Source organism: Sinocyclocheilus rhinocerous, unplaced genomic scaffold (assembly GCF_001515625.1).
Source record: "Sinocyclocheilus rhinocerous isolate Xijiao unplaced genomic scaffold, SAMN03320098_v1.1 scaffold2755, whole genome shotgun sequence".
Classification (NCBI taxonomy): Eukaryota; Metazoa; Chordata; class Actinopteri; order Cypriniformes; family Cyprinidae; genus Sinocyclocheilus; species Sinocyclocheilus rhinocerous.
The window spans coordinates 23804-48474 of NW_015636044.1; the positions used below are offsets into that span (position 1 = coordinate 23804).

At 31.5% G+C, this 24671-nt stretch overlaps 2 protein-coding genes across 3 annotated transcripts in view; both read left to right on the top strand.

Moving 5' to 3' along the window:
* The window catches only part of LOC107747629 (synapse-associated protein 1), a 10168-nt gene extending 2006 nt beyond the window's left edge, over positions 1 to 8162 (top strand). Inside the window, exons 2-9 of one of the 2 annotated variants that reach the window (XM_016562226.1) lie at positions 160 to 278; positions 1302 to 1368; positions 1466 to 1539; positions 2182 to 2321; positions 2436 to 2590; positions 3632 to 3690; positions 4598 to 4727; positions 7893 to 8162. In XM_016562226.1, coding sequence (XP_016417712.1) covers positions 160 to 278; positions 1302 to 1368; positions 1466 to 1539; positions 2182 to 2321; positions 2436 to 2590; positions 3632 to 3690; positions 4598 to 4727; positions 7893 to 8020 — 872 coding nt within the window. In that variant the 3' untranslated portion in view covers positions 8021 to 8162. The remainder of the gene's footprint in view (positions 1 to 159; positions 279 to 1301; positions 1369 to 1465; positions 1540 to 2181; positions 2322 to 2435; positions 2591 to 3631; positions 3691 to 4597; positions 4728 to 7892) is intronic. The other variant, XM_016562227.1, reaches the window with a different exon arrangement.
* An 8885-nt stretch (positions 8163 to 17047) lies between these two features.
* LOC107747631 (F-box/LRR-repeat protein 5-like) lies at positions 17048 to 24532 on the top strand. The gene is made up of 4 exons (XM_016562229.1): positions 17048 to 17302; positions 20020 to 20215; positions 24107 to 24232; positions 24322 to 24532. Exons 1-4 carry the CDS (start codon positions 17192 to 17194, stop codon positions 24495 to 24497), a joined length of 609 nt encoding a protein of 202 aa, XP_016417715.1. The 5' UTR covers positions 17048 to 17191; the 3' UTR covers positions 24498 to 24532.
* The last annotated feature ends 139 nt before the right edge of the window (positions 24533 to 24671 follow it).

The following is a 24671-nucleotide window of genomic DNA, read 5'->3' on the forward strand; positions in this document are numbered from 1 at the left end:
TGTGTGTGCATGTGCATGAGGGCTTTTTATTTTCAGGAATTGTAAACATGAGTTTGGTTCTGAGTCTGATGTTTGCTAGAAGAAATGCAATCGACCGTCTTGTCCTGTGTGTGTTTTATGCAGAGTTTAATGTGTTTTTTATACTCTCTTCTCTGTCAGGCTTCATTCTGAACTTTGCAAGTAGTGCCAGTAAGAAGATCTCGGAGTCTGTGGCGGAGACGGCTCAAACTATCAAGAAAACGGTGGAGGAGAGCAACATCGACGGCATCATCGACAAGGTACATCACAGAGAGATGAGTTTGTTTTCAGGACTAATACATTGCCCAAGATGGTGAAATAGAACAGTTTTGTTTGAAATACTAAAGGAATGTGCTTAGAAATGTAATTTTTAAAAATAAAACTGTATGATGAACTGTATAATTTTTATTGTGTGATTTAAAAAAAAAAAAAAAAGTATAACTTTATTATACAACTTATAACTAAACCTTAGATTTTTCATGTTAAATTTAAGAGTGACTATTAATCTTGTGTCATTGCCATTAATACAAAAAAAAAAAAAACACTTCAAGTTTTTTATTTTAATTTTTAATTATTTTTTTAACATTTTTAAATGTAATAAAATGAACTTGAATTAAAAAATGTAAAATGTTTATCATTGATGAAGTTTATGTTAGTCACTGTCTGGATGAAAAGCATTGTACTTTGATTTTAAAATTAAGGACTAAATCCTGCCCAGTGTTATTTTAGTATCATTGATTTACTTTTATATATTTTTGTTAATATTTTGTAACTTTTAGTAATTTTGTTGTGTGTGTGTGTTTTTTTTGTCACTATGTCTATATACTTTTATTAATATTTTGTAATTACTTTTTATTTTTATATTTTATTTTTTCATTTTAGTGTGATTTTTGTTGTGCGTTTTTCCATTTTTTTAGTTTATTCATACGTTTATTTAAAGTTTATTCACTTTTTTATTTTTATACTTTTATTTTAATTTGTTAGTTTTAGTAATACAGATTTAGATTTTACATTAATGTTAGTTAAAAGTTTAGTAATTTTGTGACTGTTTGTTTTTAGATGTCCATATTTATTATTTTTATGAATTACTTCTAGTTATTTTAGGACTACAACTTCATTACTGCCTTAGCAGCTAGATAAGACAACACAACACACATTTCAGTTCAAGTTTATTTTATTTCAATTATTTATTTATTTATGTATTAGTTCCAGTTAAGGATAATAACCCTGATTCAGACCAATAAATATGAGCTTGTTGCATCTCTGACTCGATTCTCTGTCAGACCATTTTGGGAGATTTTCAGAAGGAGCAAGAAAAATTTGTCCAGGAGAAAAATGCAAGGAAAACAGGTATGGACATAAATGCATGCATCTGTGACTTTGTACAGCTATGTTAAAGCAAAATCTTTTTATGCATTTATGTATTTTCTCAATCTTTTATCCACAGACGCCGCGGTGCCGCCCTGGGTCGGATACAACGAGGAGGAAACCATTCAGCAGCAGATACTCGCTTTATCCGCTGTGAGCTTTACTCTATATTTAAATGATTAGTACACTAAATTAGTACACTATGAAAACATACAGTGCTTAATTTATTAGACCACCTGTCATAATAAAGAGAAAACACAATTATTTTAGGAATCTGTCAAAAAACGGTTTAAATCTAAAAATGTTATAGTCATTTATTGGGCAAATAACAAACTGAAACAAATAGTATTTATTCACATAATAACAAAAATCTTTCATAACAGCTTGCATGCTTGCTGGCATTGTTTAGGTACTTTTTGACTATAATTGGACATCTGGAAAAACACTATAAAGTGCTTGGCTATTTTTTCTGCCTTTCTTTCATAGACAACAGCAATAATCATATTATAGCGTTAGAAATAGACTACTACTGTTACTACAGAGCTTACACAGATTGGAGGACTAACTAATACAGAAAGCTAGAAAATGATTTTGGTAATCACCAGTGCTGTTAGTTTAGAGCAGCAGTGGCACAAACCGGGCAGACCCGACTAATGGATAATGAGAATCGTTGTCGATTATTTTCATTATTGATAATAATTGATTTTATCGATTAGTTGTTGCAGCCCTACCCTCAGATCACTTTAAAGTTTAAACCAAAACTGCATGACTGATTTTTATTTTTTTGTCGTTCAGGACAAGAGGAACTTCCTGCGCGACCCTCCGGCCGGAGTGCAGTTCCAGTTCGACTTTGAGCAGATGTACGCCGTGGCTCTGGTGATGCTGCAGGAAGACGAGCTGCTCAACAGGATGCGCTTTGACCTCGTCCCCAAACAGTGAGAGTCGGCTCCGTTAATGCCCTGTTTATTCATGCCTGAACTGTGAGAGCAGACGAGTCTGAGTCTGAGTGTGTGTGTGTGTGTGTGTGTGTGTGTGTGTGTGTGTGTCAGGGTGAAGGAGGACGTGTTCTGGAGGAATTATTTCTACCGCGTGTCTCTGATCAAGCAGTCGGCTCAGCTCACGGCTCTCGCGGCTCAACAACAGGCGGCCGAAAAGAGAGAAGAGGAGAAGAACGCAGCGCCGCCGCTGAACGAGAACATCTCAGGTGTTTATTCACTCACTGCAGGAAGAGTTTAGAGAAGGCTGATAGAATTCCTGTAAAAACATAATACTTCACAATTCAGGGTTATTATAGATAATTAAAAGCACTAAAAAACATTTTCATTACTTTACTGTAAACATTCACTGAAAATAAAATCTAAAATAAACTTGAACTTACTTTAAATACTCTCATTTTCATTTAATGAAGCTTAATATACTAAAATAAACTAAAACTGAAATATTAATGAATAAAAAATATGTAGACATTAAAAAAAAAAAACTAAAATACAAAAGACAGTGTTGTTTTAGTATCATCAGTATTACTAATATTGTTTTTGTTAATATTTTGAAATAGATGTTATTTTAATATTTTCTGTTTTCAATCTAATTTTAGCTAATGTTTTATTAATTTTGTTGTGTTGGTTTTTGTCAATTTTTTTAAATAATTTTTTCCCAATATGTCTATATTTTTATTACGTTTTGGTTTATTACTTTTTAGTTATTTTACTACTTAATACTAAAAGAAAATGAGAAATATTGCCTTGGCAATAAATAAAATAAAAATAAAATATTTTTTTATTTTCATTTTTTGAAAGTCATGAATTCTTTTTTATTTTTTTATGGTTTAGTTTTAGTTAGCAATAATAACCCTGCAACAAAATGAATTAACTTTAAAAAAATAACTAAAATTAAATAAAAAAACTATGTAGACTTATAAAAAAGCTATTAAAAATGACAAGAAACAACAAAATTACTAAAAATGTAAAGATAATGTAAACATAAAAACGAATTAAATGTATTTTAATATTAATAATAACTATAACAGAATCTCATAACATTGATACAATATAATTGTGAAATGAAATTTACACAAAAAGCTATAGCAGTTTATTTGAAATCTACACAATATTTACTCATTTCAAATCATGAATTGTTGGATATCCATTCATAAGGCTGTGGATAGATTTTGACACTCGTCGTAAATAGTAAAGTCATTGTTTAGACTCTCGGAAAAGGAAATAAACATGTATTTTCCTGCTCACAGAGACCATCAGACCGAAAACACCGCCTGTGGCCATCAGCGCTAAAGCCAAGAGCAACGAGGTAGCGTCTTGACCATTTGCTTGACTTTGAATTTTTCAGAAACTGTTTCAATGTGTTTCTCAGTCAGAAGTTACAATTATGATCGACCTTAAGGCAATAGAAACAGCTATTGATTTTAAATTTTTAGGTGTTATTTTGGATTCTCAGTTAAAATTCGATGTGCATGTATAGAGGCTTTGTAAAACCATCACAACAAACCTGAATTGCTTTTATACGATTAGACCGTATCTATCACTTAGAGCAGCTAAGTTATATATGCATGCAACGGTCTTCTCACATATGTCTTATTGTGTGATTGTTTGGAGTCAGGTCTCTCAATTGACTATTAAACCTGTTAGATCCCTATATAATCAAACCTTAAACATTTTAGACAAGAAATCAATTAGATGGCATCATTGTAACAATTTACAAAAATACAGTTTGCTTAGTTTTGACAAGTTTATGAATCTGTTTCTTATTAAAATGGTTTTTAAATGTGTCGGTATAAGCTTGCTCCAGATATTATGTGTCAATTAATAGTAAAACAGAATAGTAGAAGGATCACTACAAGAGGTGCAACTACACAGAGCTGTATAGTGCCTAAGAGAAAAACGAGTTAAAGGTTAAAAGGGACACTGCTCTGGAACAGTTTTCTGGAACATGTTCAGAGTTGGAACATCTTTCTGAGAAATATTAAAAAAATGGTTCAAACAAAAACAGGTTTGTGAGCATTGATGGTTCTTGGATTTTTATTATGTTTGCTGTACTTGTTACTTTACATTCTTTATGTATTTTTTAATTGTGTTTTAAAAGCCTAACCAGGGACTGGGGCTGCAAAATAGCCATTGGCTAGAAGCCTGTATGTAGAGCATCTGCAACAACTAAATAATATAAAGTAAAACCTAAGCGCCTCTGTTCTCTGTGCTAGCAGGAGGAGGAGGACATCTCCACCAGCCCCGGCGTGTCGGAGTTTGTGAGCGACGCGTTCGACACCTGCGACATAAATCAGGAGGATCTGAGAAAAGAGATGGAGCAGCTGGTGCTGGATAAGAAAGATGGTGAGTTTGACCACTGTTATACAGCCTGCTGTAGCTTTAACATGCACCTGGTTCAAAATCCTGCTGTCCATATATATATTTTTTTTTTTTTCATTTCGTTTTATTTTATTAAGACTTCTCTATTTCAAAATCCTGCTTCCTAAGAAAAAGCCTTAAATATTTTGGTTGTTTCCCCCACGCTATTCTAGTATCATTGATACAGGGCTCGAAATGAACTTTTTTACTTGTAGCATTGATGCTTCAAGAAGTTAGGAGCCGAGCGCCAACAAAAATGTAGGAGCACCCACTGAATATTAAGGAGCATCGCAGCTGCCAGTTGAGAGGAACATCCTGATGATTAAAAGCTTCAACAATTGAACCTGATCCTGAATTCTTTGTTTCTTGTTAGTAATGCATCGATGTTTCATGGCCAATTCTGATTGCTGATGTTTTAGAAGCGAGTAAGCTGATTCTGATAGCCAATCTTTAAAATATTTATTTTCTTTCTTTTTTTTAAGCAAGAGACAAGAAATTTTTTAAAAATCTGAGTACATTAATAAGATGTCATTTAAAATTAGAGACAACCACAGTAGTAGTAATATATTTTTATTTAACGCTATGTCAGCATCTTAGGCTATTTTCATGGCCAAAACTATTTAAAAAATACAAGTAAAACAAATACAATAAAAACCAGCAAACAAACAAGTTAAATTACACAAGATTTTTTACATTAACATATGCTAAAAATTCAAAAATATTTCCTGGCAAAATTATACTAAATAACTCTTTAAGTGAGTTCACTTCATAAAAGAGTTTTCTACATACTGTACATTAAAAGCGGGACAGTCCGAGACAACCACAGCATTTTAATCCTGATCCAAACGAAGATGCTGCATACATGAGCGGTTTCAGAAGTACATTAGAATGTATTATTTCAAAATCTGAAGCAAAAACCGAATGCTCTGACTTTAGCTTTGTGAATTTATGCTACATAAAACAGCTGCACGAAACAAAAACAGCAGGCGGCTGAATTCAATTCAAGTTTATTTGTATAGCACTTTTCACGATGCAAATCGTTGCAAAGCAGCTTTACAGAAAATTCAAGTTTCTACATTATATTTAGTAATAGCTTATCAGTGTTGACTATCTCAAGTTGATGTCCATACGGCAGAAATTAGGGATGCACCGAGACCACTTTTTCCAGTACTCGGCCGATACCGATACTTTTATTTTTGGTACTTGCCGATACCGAGTACCGATACTGGTGTTTTCATTGTATTTGTAAATTTTTTAAATATTGGGTACAGAAACCAAAAGAATATGTATAGTTATATGTTAGTTGGTTAACTTCATTTATCATATAGATATATCCTTCAGTTATTTTCAAACTTAATTTATGCCCATTAAAATGTATTTTACAAGTTTTAGTTACTTTCACTGTTAATTTTTTTGCTCTGTGGTACATCATCTTTAGTTTAATAGCATTAGAGCTGCTCCATTGCAGCGGCTCAGTACTGCAATCACGTGTTTTGCTGTAATAATGCAGGGTGTTAATACTGAATGTTTAACATTGCTAATTGTATACATATACTTCGTAGACATCCTTAATCTCTAATAACTCCATTCTGCTGTCTGTTGTTCTGTTGTCAGTGTTTCTTTGTCTGAATATGGCACTTATCACATGCTGTGTGGTATCGGCGTTTGGTATCGGGGCATTTTAACGAGTACGAATACAGGAGCTCAGTATCGGGTCCGATATGTATAGGTATCGGTGCATCCCTAGCAGAAATGTACAGTAAAAATCAAGCAGTTAGTTAATGAATAAGATGCAAATTCACTCTCTGACAGCAGGTGGCGCTTATGGAACAGCATTATAGCGTTTCCTTGCTTACCGCTGTAAACACAGCAGCGCTGCACTGATTTGTTTAGATTAGAAAATGTCATTTAAACTTCTCAAGACAATCAGTTCCCCTCAGAAATCCATTCATATAAACCCCCACTCCCAATTAAATTTCTATATTTCACACATAGTGAACAGTGAGCTTGTTTCGCAGCTGCAGTATTTTCTTCTCTTTGCGTCCGCCTTCAGTGTCTCTGGCTTCTGCAATGCAGTGAAAGTGAGTGATTGACGACTAATATAACCAAATGAAGACCGGTCGCACCACAACAATTATTTGCACTCGCACAAATGCTCCCAAATATATTTTGGAAGCATATGTGACCAAAACAGTCCAGTTTCGAGCCCTGTGATATACTGCTATATTGTTTGTTAATATTTTGAATTAGATGAATTAGATATTTTTGTTTAGGTTAACGTTATAAAAATTATATTGTGTTTTTGTCATTTTTATTCGTTTTATTCGTTTTCTATATAATTTTTTATTAAATTAAAATGTTTAATTTTAGTTTATTTAGTTTTAGTTATTGAAGTACTTTAATTTAAACAAAAAAATTTTAAAATTTATTTTAAAAAATTGAAATAGCTGTTAACGTTATAAAAATTATATTGGGTTTTTGTCATTTTTATTCTTTTTTTTATGTCTATATAATTTTTTTATTAAATTAAAATGTTAAATTTTAGTTCATTTAGTTTTAGTTATTGAAGTACTTTAATTTAAACAAAAAAATTTTAAAATTTATTTTAAAAAATTGAAATAGCTGTTAACGTTATAAAAATTATATTGGGTTTTTGTCATTTTTATTCTTTTTTTTATGTCTATATAATTTTTTTATTAAATTAAAATGTTAAATTTTAGTTCATTTAGTTTTAGTTATTGAAGTACTTTAATTTAAACACATTTTTAAAAATTTATTTAAAAAAATAGAAATAGCTGAAATGATTAAATTTTTTTAATGCTGAAAGGATGTTTATATATGCCACTTTTTAAATACTAATACTATTAATGTTTTGCATTGTAACACTCCTTTGTAATTATTTGTCTTATTGCATAATAATTTTTAATTAATTTTTTTCACTTTTTTTAACGATCTTGTATATGCCATAATGATTTTTCTTTTTGCTGAGACTTTTAAAGATTTTTTTTCTTCCCCAGAGGAAGATGTTTATTGTATTGTATTATTTTATTTTAAATTATTTGACCTTTAAGACCTCTCTATTTCGAAATCCTGCTCTCCAAGAAAAAGTCTTAAATATTTCTCTTGTTTTCCCCATTCGTTCTCTGATAGAAGAGACGGCCGACTGGGAGAAGGAGCTGCAGCAGGAGCTTCAGGAGTACGAGGTGGTCGTCGACCCAGAAAATCGCGACGATAACTGGGACCGTGAGATTGAGGAGATGCTGCAGGATAACAGCTAAAGCGTGACAGCGCCTCCTCTGGTGTGGAGGACACACTGCTGCGCTCAAATGAAGAAATCAGCAGGACGTTTCTACTATTTCCTCAATCTGACTGGACTGAAATATCAGGATTTCCTATAAGAATGTTTAATAAATGTGATGTTTAGCAGCAGAGGGATTCGGTGAGGTGCCAACATGCACAGAACTAAGATCGTAATTAGTGAGAACACACAAATCAGATGTAGTTTGCTGATTTATCTTTTATTTCTGACTAATTTCTGCAATGAAGACCTTCTTTCAGAGGTGTACAAGCAAACCGAAACTCAAAAAGCTGAACGGTTGTAGCGCTCCAACACTTATAAGCGCACATAAACTCGTGTGAAGGCAAATGTTTTAACGGCTTCTCATTCCTTTATCGGTTTTTGATTGCCGGTTTGATATTTGTGCTCTGATCATCGTCTGGCAGGTTTTGGTGAAGATGAAATCAAATTGAATTCCATAGCTGTTTATTCATTCAGTGTATACATGTTTGTAAGGTGAGAGGTGTAATATAACTTTGTGTTTTTTCAACTTGCACCTTGTCTTATTACTTTAAAGATGATTTCGTTGCAGTAAATAAAGTCTAAAATCCTCTCTTTTCTGGTTTCTCCTTTAGTTTAATACTCTGTGCTACATGCTATAATAATGCAGTTAATAAAAGAAACGTTTTTATGACGTTTGTGTTTTTAATGTCGTTCTACATGCACATGCACGTTATTTAATGACATATTTGTGCCTTATTTAATGGCTCGTATGCGTTTTTTTTATTTTTATTACAAAACTTGTAGAAGCATACAGAAACAGGGAAGCGAGACATGAATATATTCAAATTAATATAAGTCAAATTAAGTATTATCGATACATAAAACTGCAAAAATAAACTTGCATTCTTTTAGAAAAGTTGTCATAATGCATCAAAAGTTTGGCACTTTTTGTTATTTGTAAGTCTAAGAGATGAAACAAGAGTCCAATTAAATTGTTTTGGTGCTTTTGATTATGATACTGTATTATTACTGTGGTATACAACTGCAACCACATGTTCTGGACTTGGAAAATGTCTTGTCCATGTATGTAGGAATGTATTTGCTTCTGTCATTGTGCAGTGTCCTTTCCCAATTAAATTTCTATATTTCACACATAGTGAACAGTGAGCTTGTTTCGCAGCTGCAGTATTTTCTTCTCTTTGCGTCCGCCTTCAGTGTCTCTGGCTTCTGCAATGCAGTGAAAGTGAGTGATTGACGACTAATATAACCAAATGAAGACCGGTCGCACCACAACAATTATTTGCACTCGCACAAATGCTCCCAAATATATTTTGGAAGCATATGTGACCAAAACAGTCCAGTTTCGAGCCCTGTGATATACTGCTATATTGTTTGTTAATATTTTGAATTAGATTTTGTTTTCATTTTTGTTTAGGTTAACGTTATAAAAATTATATTGTGTTTTTGTCATTTTTATTCGTTTTTTTATACGTCTATATAATTTTTTATTAAATTAAAATGTTTAATTTTAGTTTATTTAGTTTTAGTTATTGAAGTACTTTAATTTAAACAAAAAAATTTTAAAATTTATTTTAAAAAATTGAAATAGCTGTTAACGTTATAAAAATTATATTGGGTTTTTGTCATTTTTATTCTTTTTTTTATGTCTATATAATTTTTTTATTAAATTAAAATGTTAAATTTTAGTTCATTTAGTTTTAGTTATTGAAGTACTTTAATTTAAACACATTTTTTAAAATTTATTTAAAAAAATAGAAATAGCTGAAATGATTAAATTTTTTTAATGCTGAAAGGATGTTTATATATGCCACTTTTTAAATACTAATACTATTAATGTTTTGCATTGTAACACTCCTTTGTAATTATTTGTCTTATTGCATAATAATTTTTAATTAATTTTTTTCACTTTTTTTAACGATTTTGTATATGCCATAATGATTTTTCTTTTTGCTGAGACTTTTAAAGATTTTTTTTCTTCCCCAGAGGAAGATGTTTATTGTATTGTATTATTTTATTTTAAATTATTTGACCTTTAAGACCTCTCTATTTCGAAATCCTGCTCTCCAAGAAAAAGTCTTAAATATTTCTCTTGTTTTCCCCATTCGTTCTCTGATAGAAGAGACGGCCGACTGGGAGAAGGAGCTGCAGCAGGAGCTTCAGGAGTACGAGGTGGTCGTCGACCCAGAAAATCGCGACGATAACTGGGACCGTGAGATTGAGGAGATGCTGCAGGAGAACAGCTAAAGCGTGACAGCGCCTCCTCTGGTGTGGAGGACACACTGCTGCGCTCAAATGAAGAAATCAGCAGGACGTTTCTACTATTTCCTCAATCTGACTGGACTGAAATATCAGGATTTCCTATAAGAATGTTTAATAAATGTGATGTTTAGCAGCAGAGGGATTCGGTGAGGTGCCAACATGCACAGAACTAAGATCGTAATTAGTGAGAACACACAAATCAGATGTAGTTTGCTGATTTATCTTTTATTTCTGACTAATTTCTGCAATGAAGACCTTCTTTCAGAGGTGTACAAGCAAACCGAAACTCAAAAAGCTGAACGGTTGTAGCGCTCCAACACTTATAAGCGCACATAAACTCGTGTGAAGGCAAATGTTTTAACGGCTTCTCATTCCTTTATCGGTTTTTGATTGCCGGTTTGATATTTGTGCTCTGATCATCGTCTGGCAGGTTTTGGTGAAGATGAAATCAAATTGAATTCCATAGCTGTTTATTCATTCAGTGTATACATGTTTGTAAGGTGAGAGGTGTAATATAACTTTGTGTTTTTTCAACTTGCACCTTGTCTTATTACTTTAAAGATGATTTCGTTGCAGTAAATAAAGTCTAAAATCCTCTCTTTTCTGGTTTCTCCTTTAGTTTAATACTCTGTGCTACATGCTATAATAATGCAGTTAATAAAAGAAACGTTTTTATGACGTTTGTGTTTTTAATGTCGTTCTACATGCACATGCACGTTATTTAATGACATATTTGTGCCTTATTTAATGGCTCGTATGCGTTTTTTTTATTTTTATTACAAAACTTGTAGAAGCATACAGAAACAGGGAAGCGAGACATGAATATATTCAAATTAATATAAGTCAAATTAAGTATTATCGATACATAAAACTGCAAAAATAAACTTGCATTCTTTTAGAAAAGTTGTCATAATGCATCAAAAGTTTGGCACTTTTTGTTATTTGTAAGTCTAAGAGATGAAACAAGAGTCCAATTAAATTGTTTTGGTGCTTTTGATTATGATACTGTATTATTACTGTGGTATACAACTGCAACCACATGTTCTGGACTTGGAAAATGTCTTGTCCATGTATGTAGGAATGTATTTGCTTCTGTCATTGTGCAGTGTCCTTGAGCCTGGGAAAGGTGCTATATAAATTAAACTTATTATTATTATTATTATTAACAAGAAAAAGGGGGAAAGACAAAGGAGATTTAAGCCATTTTTATAATAATTTTTAATTAATTTTTTTCACTTTTTTTAACGATTTTGTATATGCCATAATGATTTTTCTTTTTGCTGAGACTTTTAAAGATTTTTTTTCTTCCCCAGAGGAAGATGTTTATTGTATTGTATTATTTTATTTTAAATTATTTGACCTTTAAGACCTCTCTATTTCGAAATCCTGCTCTCCAAGAAAAAGTCTTAAATATTTCTCTTGTTTTCCCCATTCGTTCTCTGATAGAAGAGACGGCCGACTGGGAGAAGGAGCTGCAGCAGGAGCTTCAGGAGTACGAGGTGGTCGTCGACCCAGAAAATCGCGACGATAACTGGGACCGTGAGATTGAGGAGATGCTGCAGGATAACAGCTAAAGCGTGACAGCGCCTCCTCTGGTGTGGAGGACACACTGCTGCGCTCAAATGAAGAAATCAGCAGGACGTTTCTACTATTTCCTCAATCTGACTGGACTGAAATATCAGGATTTCCTATAAGAATGTTTAATAAATGTGATGTTTAGCAGCAGAGGGATTCGGTGAGGTGCCAACATGCACAGAACTAAGATCGTAATTAGTGAGAACACACAAATCAGATGTAGTTTGCTGATTTATCTTTTATTTCTGACTAATTTCTGCAATGAAGACCTTCTTTCAGAGGTGTACAAGCAAACCGAAACTCAAAATGCTGAACGGTTGTAGTGCTCAAACACTAAAAGCACACATATCGAGTCCATAAACACTTTAGCGTTGTGTGAAGGCAAACGTTTTAATGGCTTGTCATTCCTTTATTTGTTTTTGATTGTTGATTCGATATTTGTACTCTGATCATCGTCTGGCAGGTTTTTGGTGAAGTTAATGTTTGGTTTCTCTGGTGCATCTGAAATAAAATTGAATTCCATACCTGTTTATTCATGCAATATAACCATATGTTTGTAAGGTGAGAGGTTTAATATAACTTTGTGTTTTTTTTTGTTTTTTTTACTTGCACCTTTTCTATTACTTTAAAGATGAATAATCATGATTTTGCTGCAGTCAATAAAGTCTAAAATTCTCTCTTTTCTATTTTCTCGTTCAGTTTAATACACTGTGCTACATTTACAGTCAGTTTATACTGTAATAATGGAAATTAAACGAAAAAAGTAACATTTAATGTGTCTTTACTATTGTTGTCTATATGCATACACCCGTTATTTAATGACATGTTTGTATGCATTTATGCGTTATTTAATGGCGCGCATGCATGTGTTTTTACAGGTCGTTTGTTCGTCTTGAACACGTCACTGCGCACTTGGACGTAATGGCGTAATTCGGGTTGCCAAGTGCTTTTGGAGTCGCTTATCACATTAAACCCAATAGATACGAGAGACACATTCGTCAATATTTCGACGGCTGTCGCTGAAATGTGTTTTTTGTGATCTTCCTGTTTTGTGTAGAAACATTAAATTTCATTCAGTGTTCATTTGTTGATAATACAATTTAAAATTGTTAATACACGCCATTTTTAAATAATAACAACAAAAACAATGCTTTGCATTGTAACAATTTATGAATAAATATATTATGGCACAGGTAGCCATAAAGATTTTTTTTACTTTCTTTTAAATATTATTTCTGTGTTTTTTTTTTTTGTTAATGTATATTGTTTGTGTGTTGTGGAGGGTTATGTTTACATTGCATCACTGTTCTAATACGTTTCAGGGTTATTATAGTTCACTAAAACGACAGCTAAAACCATAAATAATAAAGCTTTATTTCAAGGCAACATTTCTCATTTTCATTTAGTTTAGCTTCTTGTACTAAAATAACTAAAACTAAAATAAAAACGAATAAACTATAAACACACACACGCACACATAAAAGAGAACTACTAAAAATGACAAAAACAACAAGAATTACTAAAACTTAAAAAAAAATTTAAAAGGAAAAATAAATTATATATAAAAAAACGATTAATCATGATTAATTGCATCCAAAATAAAAGTTTTTGTTTACATTATATATGTGTGTGTACTGTGAATATTTATTATGTATAACATGCATGTATATATTTAAGAAAAATATGTTATGTTTATATATTAAAATATTTATATATAATGTAAATTATATGACTATAAATATATACATGTAAATATTTTCAAAATACTGTATGTGTGTGTATTTACATAATAAATATACACAATACACATATTATGTAAACAAAAACTTTTATTTTGGATGCGATTAATCGCGATTAATCGTTTGACAGCACTAATTTCTCAGAGAGTCAGAGGAGGATGTTTATTTTTAATATTACACATATTTTGATATTTCGTTTATGCTGTTGTTGCCATCTTCCGTGTGGTGGGATTTTATTTAATTTATTTGTATTTATTTATTACTTTGTTTTGTTGTTCGTCTGCGAGGAGGGATTTAACCGCAGGATCTGGCCTCTCGCGCTCAGTCCGCGGTGGGAGCTGATGGAGGCGCGATGGCTCCGTTTCCCGACGAGGTGGATGTTTTTACCGGGCCTCACTGGCGCATGAAGCAGCTGGTGGGGCTCTACAGCGAGAAGGTTAGTGTCTGACCCGTTTTAAGTCTTATTTTACCCACTGAGGGAGTTTTTAAAGTCGTTTAATGGTGTGTTTTGAGGAGCGCTAATTGTTAGCTTGACGGCTAATACACAGACAGAGTTTAATGTGGACGTCTGATAACCGTCTGATCTCACATCAGCACAAACACTTTATTTCATCTTTATTTTTATATATTATTCACATTTTATCCCATTCGTATCCTTAGACAGAGGCTATGAGAGTTTAACAAGAATGTCTGATCCCAGATCTGTACAAAACACGTTATTAACGTTAAATGCAATATAAACATCATCGTAACTTGCATACGGTTGCATTTATTGTGAATTTCTGATCTCAGATCTTTAAAAACACGTCGTTCGTATTGACTAATAATAATATAAACACTCAAACTCCTCCTAACCCACGTGACATATGGAAATAAATACGCAGTGTCTGATAATATTGCATATTGTAATATATTGAAAACCGTTATTGTTTTGTTTTGTTTGTTGATCGATTTATTGATTTACTAACACAGTATGAACCTCTAACTGCCTCATATGCCTTGTAATCTGTGTATTAATATGTAACACCGATGTGAATCACGCCACATTCAAGTGTCTGATCTACAATCATATCATTTCTAGACTGAAGCACTTTAAATGCACTTTATGCATTGCAGATGAATATATACGACATTAAACTGAATAAAAGTGTCATGCAGTGACCTGGTTTAAGATAAATGTCTGATTCAGTCTGATTATATGTCAGTTACTCTAAACAAGTTTTGCATGGAGATTCTGATGGTTTCAATGCATTTTAGTGGGTGTGTAGCTTTAAAACCTGCACGGGACATCACACAGCCTGATTATGTAAGATGAAGCGAGTGTGTGTGTGTTTGCTGTGTCAGTAGGTTTGTTGTGTTTAGAGCATGCACACACACACACACACTCACACACACACACTTTCTCACACACACACACACACACACACACACTCACACACACACACTCTCTCACACACTCACACACACGAGTGTGTGTGTGTGTGAGTGTGAGTGTGAGTGAGTTTGTGAGTGTGTGTGTGTGAGTGGAGAGTGTGAGTGAAGTGTGTGTGAGAGTGGAGAGTGTGAGTGAGTGTGAGTGAAGAGTGTGTGTGTGTGAGAGTTTGAGAGTGTGAGTGTGAGTGTGAGTGTGTGTGTGAGAGTGAGTGTGTGGGTGAGTGTGAGTGAGTGTGTCACGCCGCAGCAGAAATGACACACTGATAATTACTGATATGCTGTTGTGGATCTGACGTGACAGACCTGAATAAATAAGCTTTCCATTGATGTATGGTTTGTTAGGATCGGACAATATTTGGCTGAGATACAACTATTTGAAAATCTGGAATCTGAGGGTGCAAAAAAATCTAAATATTGAGAAAATCATCTTTAAAGTTGTTCAAATGAAGTTCTTAGCAATGCATATTACTAATCAAAAATTAAGTTTTGATATATTTACGGTAGGAAATTTACAAAATATCTTCATGGAACATGTTCTTTACTTAATATCCTAATGATTTTTGGCATAAAAGAAAAATCAATAATTTTGACCCATACAATGTATTGTTGGCTATTGCTACAAATATACCCCAGCGACTTAACACTGCTTTTGTGCTCCAGGGTCACGTATTATAGTTAAATAAAGCTAAATCCATAATAATAAAAAAAGGTTACTTGGAATAGAATAAAGTATAAAAAAAACTTATTGTATTTCAACTATTTGCCAAGGCAACAATTCTTATTGTCATTTAGTTTATGGTGTACTAAAATAAACTAAAACTGACATAACAATGTATAAAAAAACTACATAGACATTTAGAAAATATATTTTTGTCAATTGTTTATTTGAAATATTTTTTATTTAGTTAGTTAAATTTTATTTGTATTATTTATCTATTTTTATTTGTTTATTTTGGTCAAGGTTATTGTTTTTTTTTTTATTTAATGTTAAATGTCTTGTGTTTATTTTAGTCATTTTTAAAATGTATTTTATTCTATTTATTCAGTTTGTTAGTTTCTCATTCTAGTTTAGTTTAACCTGGTGTACTAAAATAACAAACTTAAAAAGTATGTATAAAAAACATATATATATATATTTTTTTAATTTTTATTCAGTTAGATTTTATTTTTTAATTATCTAATTTATTTGTTATCATGTCATTTAGTCATTTTAATCTATTTATCCAATTAGTTTTATTTAATGTTTTATTATTTATTTTTATCTTGTTTGTATTTTTATTTTCCTATATAAACATATTTAAACAAATATTTTAGTCAATTATTTACATTTATTTAGTTATTTATTCATTTAGTTAGGATTTATTTTTATTTTCTGTTTTTATTTGTTGGTTTTAATCAAGTTTGTATTGATTTAATGTATGTTTCTAATTTATTTTAATATTTTTTATTTTAATCTATTCATTAAATTCGTCAGATGTTTTATTCTTTATGTATGTTAATTTTTTTTTTTTTTTTTTTTACTATATAACCATTTAAAAAAACTAACAATGACAAAAACAAACAACAAAATACTAAGTAAATTTTTAAATAAAAATAAAAATTGATGCAGTATTTCAAAGACATGATTACTCTAAAATAACACATTAATAAAAAATAAAGCAGATACACAAAGTTCAGCAGCGATTCTCTGGCCATTTATTTGTAATGGCCAGAGAAAAGCTGGAAAAATGGTAATGGATAAACTTTTAAAATTATTATAAGAAACTATATTATGTATATTTTAAGTGGGCGTCAAGATAAAATACTGTAATTTTTTTAAAAAATATATTTAAACAAAACTGCTGTTCTGAATCATCCAAAAGGTTTTAGTCTTCGATGGCAAAGTCCATTTGGACATGTCAGGCCAAACTTGCCAAATTTTCCACTCGATTATTTACAAGGCATTGGGAAATCCTGCTCCGAGTTCCTGTCCGGAAAATGGCAAGAATGAAGATATTGAGTGTCTGTAAGCAGCAGGCTTATAATAATAACTGCAGTTATGAAATCATCTGCACACTGTGTTTCTCAGTGCTATCGGTCTGGAGAGTGAATGTGCTCGCGTGTCTCAGGAGCACGCTCGTTTATTAAGAGATGACTGGTGAATGCATGTGTTTCAGAGCGAGTGCGAGCAGCTGAATTACGCGCAGCAGCTGAAGGAGAGGCTGGAGGCCTTTACCCAGGACTTCCTTCCTCACATGAAGGAGGAAGAGGAGGTGAGACTGATGTTACATTAGAGCACCAGCAGCTCTGTTTCCATTTATATTACTGTTCACAAATTTACACATAACACAAAATACGTGTCTGAATTACTTCAGATGTTATTCAAATTGGCCAGGATTACTTTTAAGGTGTATCATACAGTTCTGTAAGCTGAATCCCTGTTTATTTTATTTTATTTTATTTTCATTTTATTTTGTTATTTTTTTTTTATTTCATTATTTTATTTTATTTTAAAGTGTCTCCTGAGATTCAATTAATAATACTTTATAATACTTTATAGGTGTACCATATGATTCTGTAAGCTGAATCCCTGTTTATTTTATTTTCATTTATTTATTTATTTTATTTCATTATTTTGTTATTTTATTTTAAAGTATTTCCTGAGATTCAATTAATAATACTTTATAATACTTTATAGATGTACCATATGATTCTGTAAGCTGAATCCCTGTTTGTTATTTTAATAATATTTAATAATACTAATACTAATATTTAAAAATACTAATAATACTTTATAGGCATATCATACGATTCTATAAGCTCATTCCCTGTGATTTAATTTAATTTTGTTTTGTTTTATTTGTTTTGATTTCCTTTATTTTATTTTATTGTTTTTGTATTTCATTTTTTGTTATTTTATTTTAAAGTATCTCCTGAGATTCAATTAATAATACTTTATAATACTTTAGAGGTGTACCATATGATTCTGTAAGCTGAATCCCTGTTTATTTTATTTTATTTTAATAATATTTAATAATACTAATACTAATATTTAAAAATACTAATAATACTTTATAGGCATATCATACGATTCTGTAAGCTCATTCCCTGTGATTTAATTTAATTTTATTTTATTTTAAAGTCAATCAATTATTAATTAATTATCAATTAAACTTTCAGCAAAAATAATGAGTCTTTAAGTTTTATTATAAATGTATTAGTCATGTTTGTATATAATACCAGTGTTATATTTTGATTGTTTTAATTTTTATTTATTTCTAAAATATACACCAACCTTCCAAAGTTTGGGTTCTGCAACATTTTTTACATTTTCTTTAAGTCTCTTCTGCTTACAAAGGCTGCATTTATTTGATCAAAAATACAGTAAAAATTCTGAAATATTATTACAATTTAAACCACCTGTTTTCTATGTGTATATCTGTTAAACTGTAATTTATTTCTGTGATGCGCAGCTGTATTTTCAGCATCATTACTCCAGTCTTCAGTGTCACATGATCTTCAGAAATCATTCTAATATGCTGATTTGCTGCTCAAGAAACATTTCTGATTATTATCAATGTTGAAAACAGTTGTGCTGCACAATATTTTTGTGGAAACTGTGATACATTTTATTTTTCAGGATTCACAGATGAACAGAAAGTTCAAAAGAACAGCATTTATTTGAAATATAAATCTTTTGTAACATTATAAATGTCACTTTTGAGCAATTTAAAACATCATTAAAGAATAAAAATATTATTAGTATTTTTTTTTTTTGTATCAATTTACTTAACTTATACTATATAATTTACTTTAATTGTGCAGTGGCCCCCTAGAAACCTCTGTTTACTGGATCTGGTCACTGCTGTAGTTAAAAGTGCGTTCTCTAATGACGTGTGGCTCCAGACTGCGATCAAATGTTTGTACAACCTTTTCAGAGAGAAATTGTTCTAAATTGTATAGAAATTGTCATTGAGAAATTAACCAATTTAAATGTTTTTTTTTCATGGGATGACCAAAATACTGTTTAATAATGTTTGTGGTAAACAAACACTTGTTTAAAATAAAATGTAAAAAAGACATCAAATTACCACGATAACCAGTAGATGGCAGCAGAGGAGCACTTACTGAGTATTAGTCATTTATTTCCACTTTTCTTTTTGCTTTATATTTTGGTATTATAAAATATCAAATCATCAAGAAATGAAATTGTCAAAGTTTTGCACTTTTCATGTGTATGAAGTAAGAAAAGTCACAAAGTGCCTTGAGTAAAAAAAACAAACAAACTTTTGTTCAATTTGTGACTGAATCACACAAAGTAAAGAGCGTTCCTTTTATAACCGTATAATTCCGTATAATGCTATAACAAGAATAATGGTACATTTAATGAGAGTAGAATATATATTATAAAACGGAGAGTTCCGGTCCTTGATTCTGATTGGCTGAGCCGCGTTCGAAGCTGTTGTAAATTACTACAAAGTAACATACACCTTTGTTTACGTTTGTGTGTTGCTCGGCAACCACTTTGTTGCAACCACAACTGTTTCTGAGGAACTACATTGTTTGGTGGAAGAATACTGTTTTTATTAATATCATTACACTTTATTTGCTCTGTTTTATTTTGTGAAACCTAACTACGTATATGGAATAACCGTTTTATAAAAGCAATAAGCTTTAAGCTGTAATAAATTCACTGTAAACCACGGCTTCACGGGGCTTATTGCTTTATTTTTTCATATAAAAGTGATTTGCACAGTACCGTTGTTAATAAAAGTAAATTTTGTATGCCTCCCAACTCAAGCTCAGTGCTTTACATTCAGTCAAATGTACGTTACCAAGAAATAAGCATGCAATATTATTAGTAACTGCACTTGTTAATGCAAAACATTAGTGTTTTTATGATTAAATTATCTTTCACTGCTCTTCAGTGTTAGACTGGAGCCCTGCAGTGGTGTGTGTTTCTGTCTGATGTTTGTGCGTGTGTCCTCAGGTGTATCAGCCCATGCTGATGGAGTACTTCACGTACGAGGAGCTGAAGGCCATCAAGCGGCAGGTGATGCTGCAGCACTGCAGTAATCGCTCGTGGAGCTCCGCCGCAGACCTGCTGAAGGGCCTGAACCTGTGGAGCCACGCCGAGGAGCTGCGCAAGGCCTTCAAATACTCCGACCACGAGAAGACCGAGGACGGTGAGTGAACCGCACAGACATCAGCCACAGAAGAGGAAACTCCACCACATTAGCCCCAATGCTGGAAAAATAATGTTCTATCAATTCTCTAACCAATGGGAGCAGATAGTTTAAACCCGCTGTAGAAAAGGTCATTCCAGGATGACACAAGTTTTCAATACTTGGAGAAGATCGCTTTATCCATTAAGCATGTTTTATTAGATTGTGCTGGTTTTAACTCTTTGAGAGAACTTTTTTTATTCAGTTAACTCTTTTGAAGAGATTTTTAACACCATTAAGCCACATACAGTTTTTAGCAAAAATTAATTATAAAAACATGACATAATTCAGCCATAATATTTCTTGCCATGTAAATAGCTACGGAAGTTGGAATGGCGTTAAACACAAACAAACAAACAAACATCCACAAAAGGGTTTAGATTCTACAAATAAGGTAATTAAGTATAGCCATAAATATTAGTATATTGTAGTTTTACTGTATAATAATAATAATAATAATTGTAATAATAACAGTTCTACTGTATATTTGTAAGTCGCTTTGGATAAAAGCGTCTGCAGAATGACTAAATGTATATTATTATTAGAAGTAGTAGTAGTAGGGCTGCACGATAAATCGAAATGGAATGGAGATCGCGATTAGACAGAAGCTGCGATTGTCATGCGTATCTTTCAGTGAAGCACGGTTCTGTAGTAGTATTATTATACTATTGGTATGACTATTATTGTATAGTTATATTGATATATGATCAAAACGTTTTGGCCCCTTTAAGCTCTACAAACTCATTTTGATCTCGTTTATGTTTATTTACTAGTTTTAGATTATTTATTTAAATATTATATTTATAGAATCTATTTATTAGTTATCGCATTTATTTTTATTTGTTTTTCAGTTGAATTATTTAATACAAATAAATGCATGTTTCCAAAAGCAGTGATTAAATAAAATCATGATTTCAATATTGACAAGAATAATCATAATTATGATTCATTTTATTTTGTTGTTTTGTTTTGTCTTTTTTTTTCATATGATTTTCTAAGTCGAATACCTTTTTTATTTGTTTATTTTTTATTTTTTTATTATTTATTTATAGTGTCCCCTGACATTCAATTAATAATCTAACCTTTCGACATAAATATAATGAGCTGGAATTACATTTCATTATGAATTTATTAATCATGTTTGTATAGTGTTTATGTATTTATTTATACACTCTACAATATTAATTTAAATATATATTATATCTATAAAATATATAATATTTATTATTATTTGATTTAGTTATCAATTTTCATTTGTTTTTCAGTTGAATTATATTTAAAGTTATCAAATAAATGCATGTTTCCAAAAGCAATGATTAAATAAAATTATGATTTCGATATTGACTAGAATAATCATAATTATGATTTTTACCATAATTGCGCAATAAAACTAGAAACACAATAAATAATAAAAAAATATTTCATGCCACTTTGTTGCCCCCTTCTGAGTTTAAAAAAAGTTATTTTTAATGAAATATTAAATATTATTTGATTTAAAAAAAAAAAAAAAAAAAATTTAAATTTTTTCTGTGAAATATTATTGCACTTTAAAATAACTATTTTCTTTTGAAATATATTTTATTTTTAATGTAGTTGTCATTTTGTAAGAACTTTAATTCTATGTTTTATTATGTTTTGTGTGATTTTATAATTTTTTTTAGTATTCATTGTATATTCAACTATTTTATTTTATTATTATTATTATTTTATTAAATTTTTTGCATTATTATAGTATTAGATGATACTGCTTTAAATAAAATTTTTGATAAATAATTGTGATCTCAGTATTTATCAAAATTATTGTAATTATAATTATCATAATCAAGCAGCTCTACCACAGATGGATCATTCACAGTAACTTAATAAAAAAAATAAATAAACAGAACATAAATATTGTAAATTTCAATTTTGTGTCACTTTGTCGCCCTCTTGTGACCGCACTTGATCAGTGGAGTTATTTAGAGGTTATTTTTAGGTTTCCAATAATTAAACAATGTGTCGTCACAGTTGGTATTTTGGCTTTATATATGATCAGACGCTTGCACTTAACATTTTCTGAAAATCATGCTCAAATGGAGTTAACAAGGTTTTTGAAAAGTGAATGACGGAGGTAGTGTTTTGTCGCATAACGTTTTCATCCATTTACAGGTTATGAAGTTTATTGTAGCTATATGGACGCTCAGTTTTTCTTGTTGTTTAATACATTTGGCCAAAATCTCATGATATAAAAGATGAACCGCTATGCACAGGATATTTAATACATACAAAAGTATATTGGCTACAACTAGATGGCAAACACTTCAAACACACAAAAACATTAGCCTTTCTAGACAGTTCTTGAGTAAAGGGTTTAAGGGTGGAGTTATGAGGTTTGACTGACAATTTGAGGATCCAATGGCGTTACGAGGTTTAGTCACAAGCTCTTTTGAATGCTTGGTTAAATGTTTGTAAAACCCACAAACAGACATAACGATGACCAATAGCACTGATTTAAGCCCCATTCACACCAAGAACGATAACTATAAAGATATTAGCGTCCACACCAGCGGACGATATCGTCTGTTTATTCTAAGCGCATGCGCGTCTGTCACTTTAAATTCTCGAGCTCGTTACAGCAGGATTGATTCTGATTGGCTGTCAATGTTTGTATCGTTCATCAGCTGGAAAAATCGTTCTGAAAGTGATTCCAACGATATCGTTTCTCTGTGCCTTTATCGTTATAGCTGTGGTGTTATCTTTAATATTGAGAACGATTTTTAGAACAATATCTTTATCGTTATCTTTATAGTTATCGTCATTGGTGTAAACAGAACTTTTTAGAGTAAGGAAGTTATTACCTTTTTATTAAAAAAATATTTTTCCAATTCCGTAATATGGACCAATTAATTAAAACCATTTAAAAATTATTTTCATAATTTCATAATTAATTCTAAAACTTAAATGAATTATTTTTATAATTCGTTTTGATTCATTATAAAACTTCTATTAAAAACGGTAGTAGTACAATTATTTAAACTATTATTATTATTATTTAAAAAAAATAAATTTTACTTTTATAATTACTTATTTATCTTTAAGAGAACGATTTTTAGAACAATATCTTTATCGTTATCTTTATAGTTATCGTCATTGGTGTAAACGGAACTTTTTAGAGTAAGGAAGTTATTACCTTTTTATTAAAAAAATATTTTTCCAATTCCATAATATGGACCAATGAATTAAAACCATTTAAAAATTATTTTCATAATTTCATAATTAATTCTAAAACTTAAATGAATTATTTTTATAATTCGTTTTGATTCATTATAAAACTTCTATTAAAAACGGTAGTAGTACAATTATTTAAACTATTATTATTATTATTTAAAAAAAATAAATTTTACTTTTATAATTACTTATAAAAGACTGCATTTTTGTCACATTTACATTTTTTGTCATTTAGCAGATGCTTTTATCCAAAGCGACTTACAAATGAGTACAATAGAAGCAATCAAAACCAACAAGAGAGCAATGATATACTATAACAAGTTATATAACAAGTCTCAAGTTAGCTTAACGCAGCACACCTAGCAAGTTTTTTTTTTAATTAAATAATAAATAAAAAGAAAATAGATAGAATAGAAAAAGAATAGAGCAGCAGTTTGTAAATAGAGTGCAAGTCTAAAAGAGGCACTTTTTTTTTTTAAACAATAGAATTAGAATAGAGAGTGCTAGAGTTAGAGGGTCAAATAAAGGTCACGAGTTATTTTACATTTTTAATCTAGTTAAATCAATTAAAGATTAAATTGAGTACGTTGCATTGTGGGATACAGTATCCCACACAGTGTGATCTGATGAGTTAACTGTGTGTAGGGGACTATTACTGCGGTCCTCCGGGCGAGTCGGACCAGGAGCCGGATGAGGATTGGGTGAAGAGTCTGCAGGACGAGGGACGAGCCTATCAGGAGTGGGACGAGGACGCAGACGTGGATGAATCAGGTGAGCCTCACCTCGCCACGCCGCTCAGAGCTGCCCTTCCCATGATCCTGCGGGCCTTAGCTCAGCCGTGTGTTATTCTGTGTGTTCAGAGGCGGCGGCGGAGGAGTCTCCAGACATTAGTGCAGTTCAGAGAGAGAAGAGGCTGCTGAATGGGATCGTCCAGAACCTGCTGCCCGCCGTCGGTCCGTCTGTGCGCTCGCTCAGTCTGGCCTACAGCTCGGCCGTCTCCAGCAAGATGGTGCGTACGTCTGCAGTGATTGTATGATGGTGAAATATGTGTCCCTGGAGCACAAAAGCAGTCATAAGTAGTAGAGCCCGACCGATATGGGTTTTTTGGGGCCGATACCGATATTAGGGAGTAAAAAAACCCTCTGGGGTCCGAGGGTGTTTTGGCGCCCTGGAGAAGTTTTGACATGCCCTCACATTTGTGCTTTTTTCA

Coding starts and splice junctions, on each gene's coding strand:
- LOC107747631 (XM_016562229.1), top strand. CDS start 17,192: ATGCATGTGTTTCAGAGCGAGTGCGAGCAGCTGAATTACGCGCAGCAG. Junction 17,303..20,019: donor ACATGAAGGAGGAAGAGGAG/GTGAGACTGATG, acceptor GTGTGTCCTCAG/GTGTATCAGCCCATGCTGAT. Junction 20,216..24,106: donor CCACGAGAAGACCGAGGACG/GTGAGTGAACCG, acceptor AACTGTGTGTAG/GGGACTATTACTGCGGTCCT.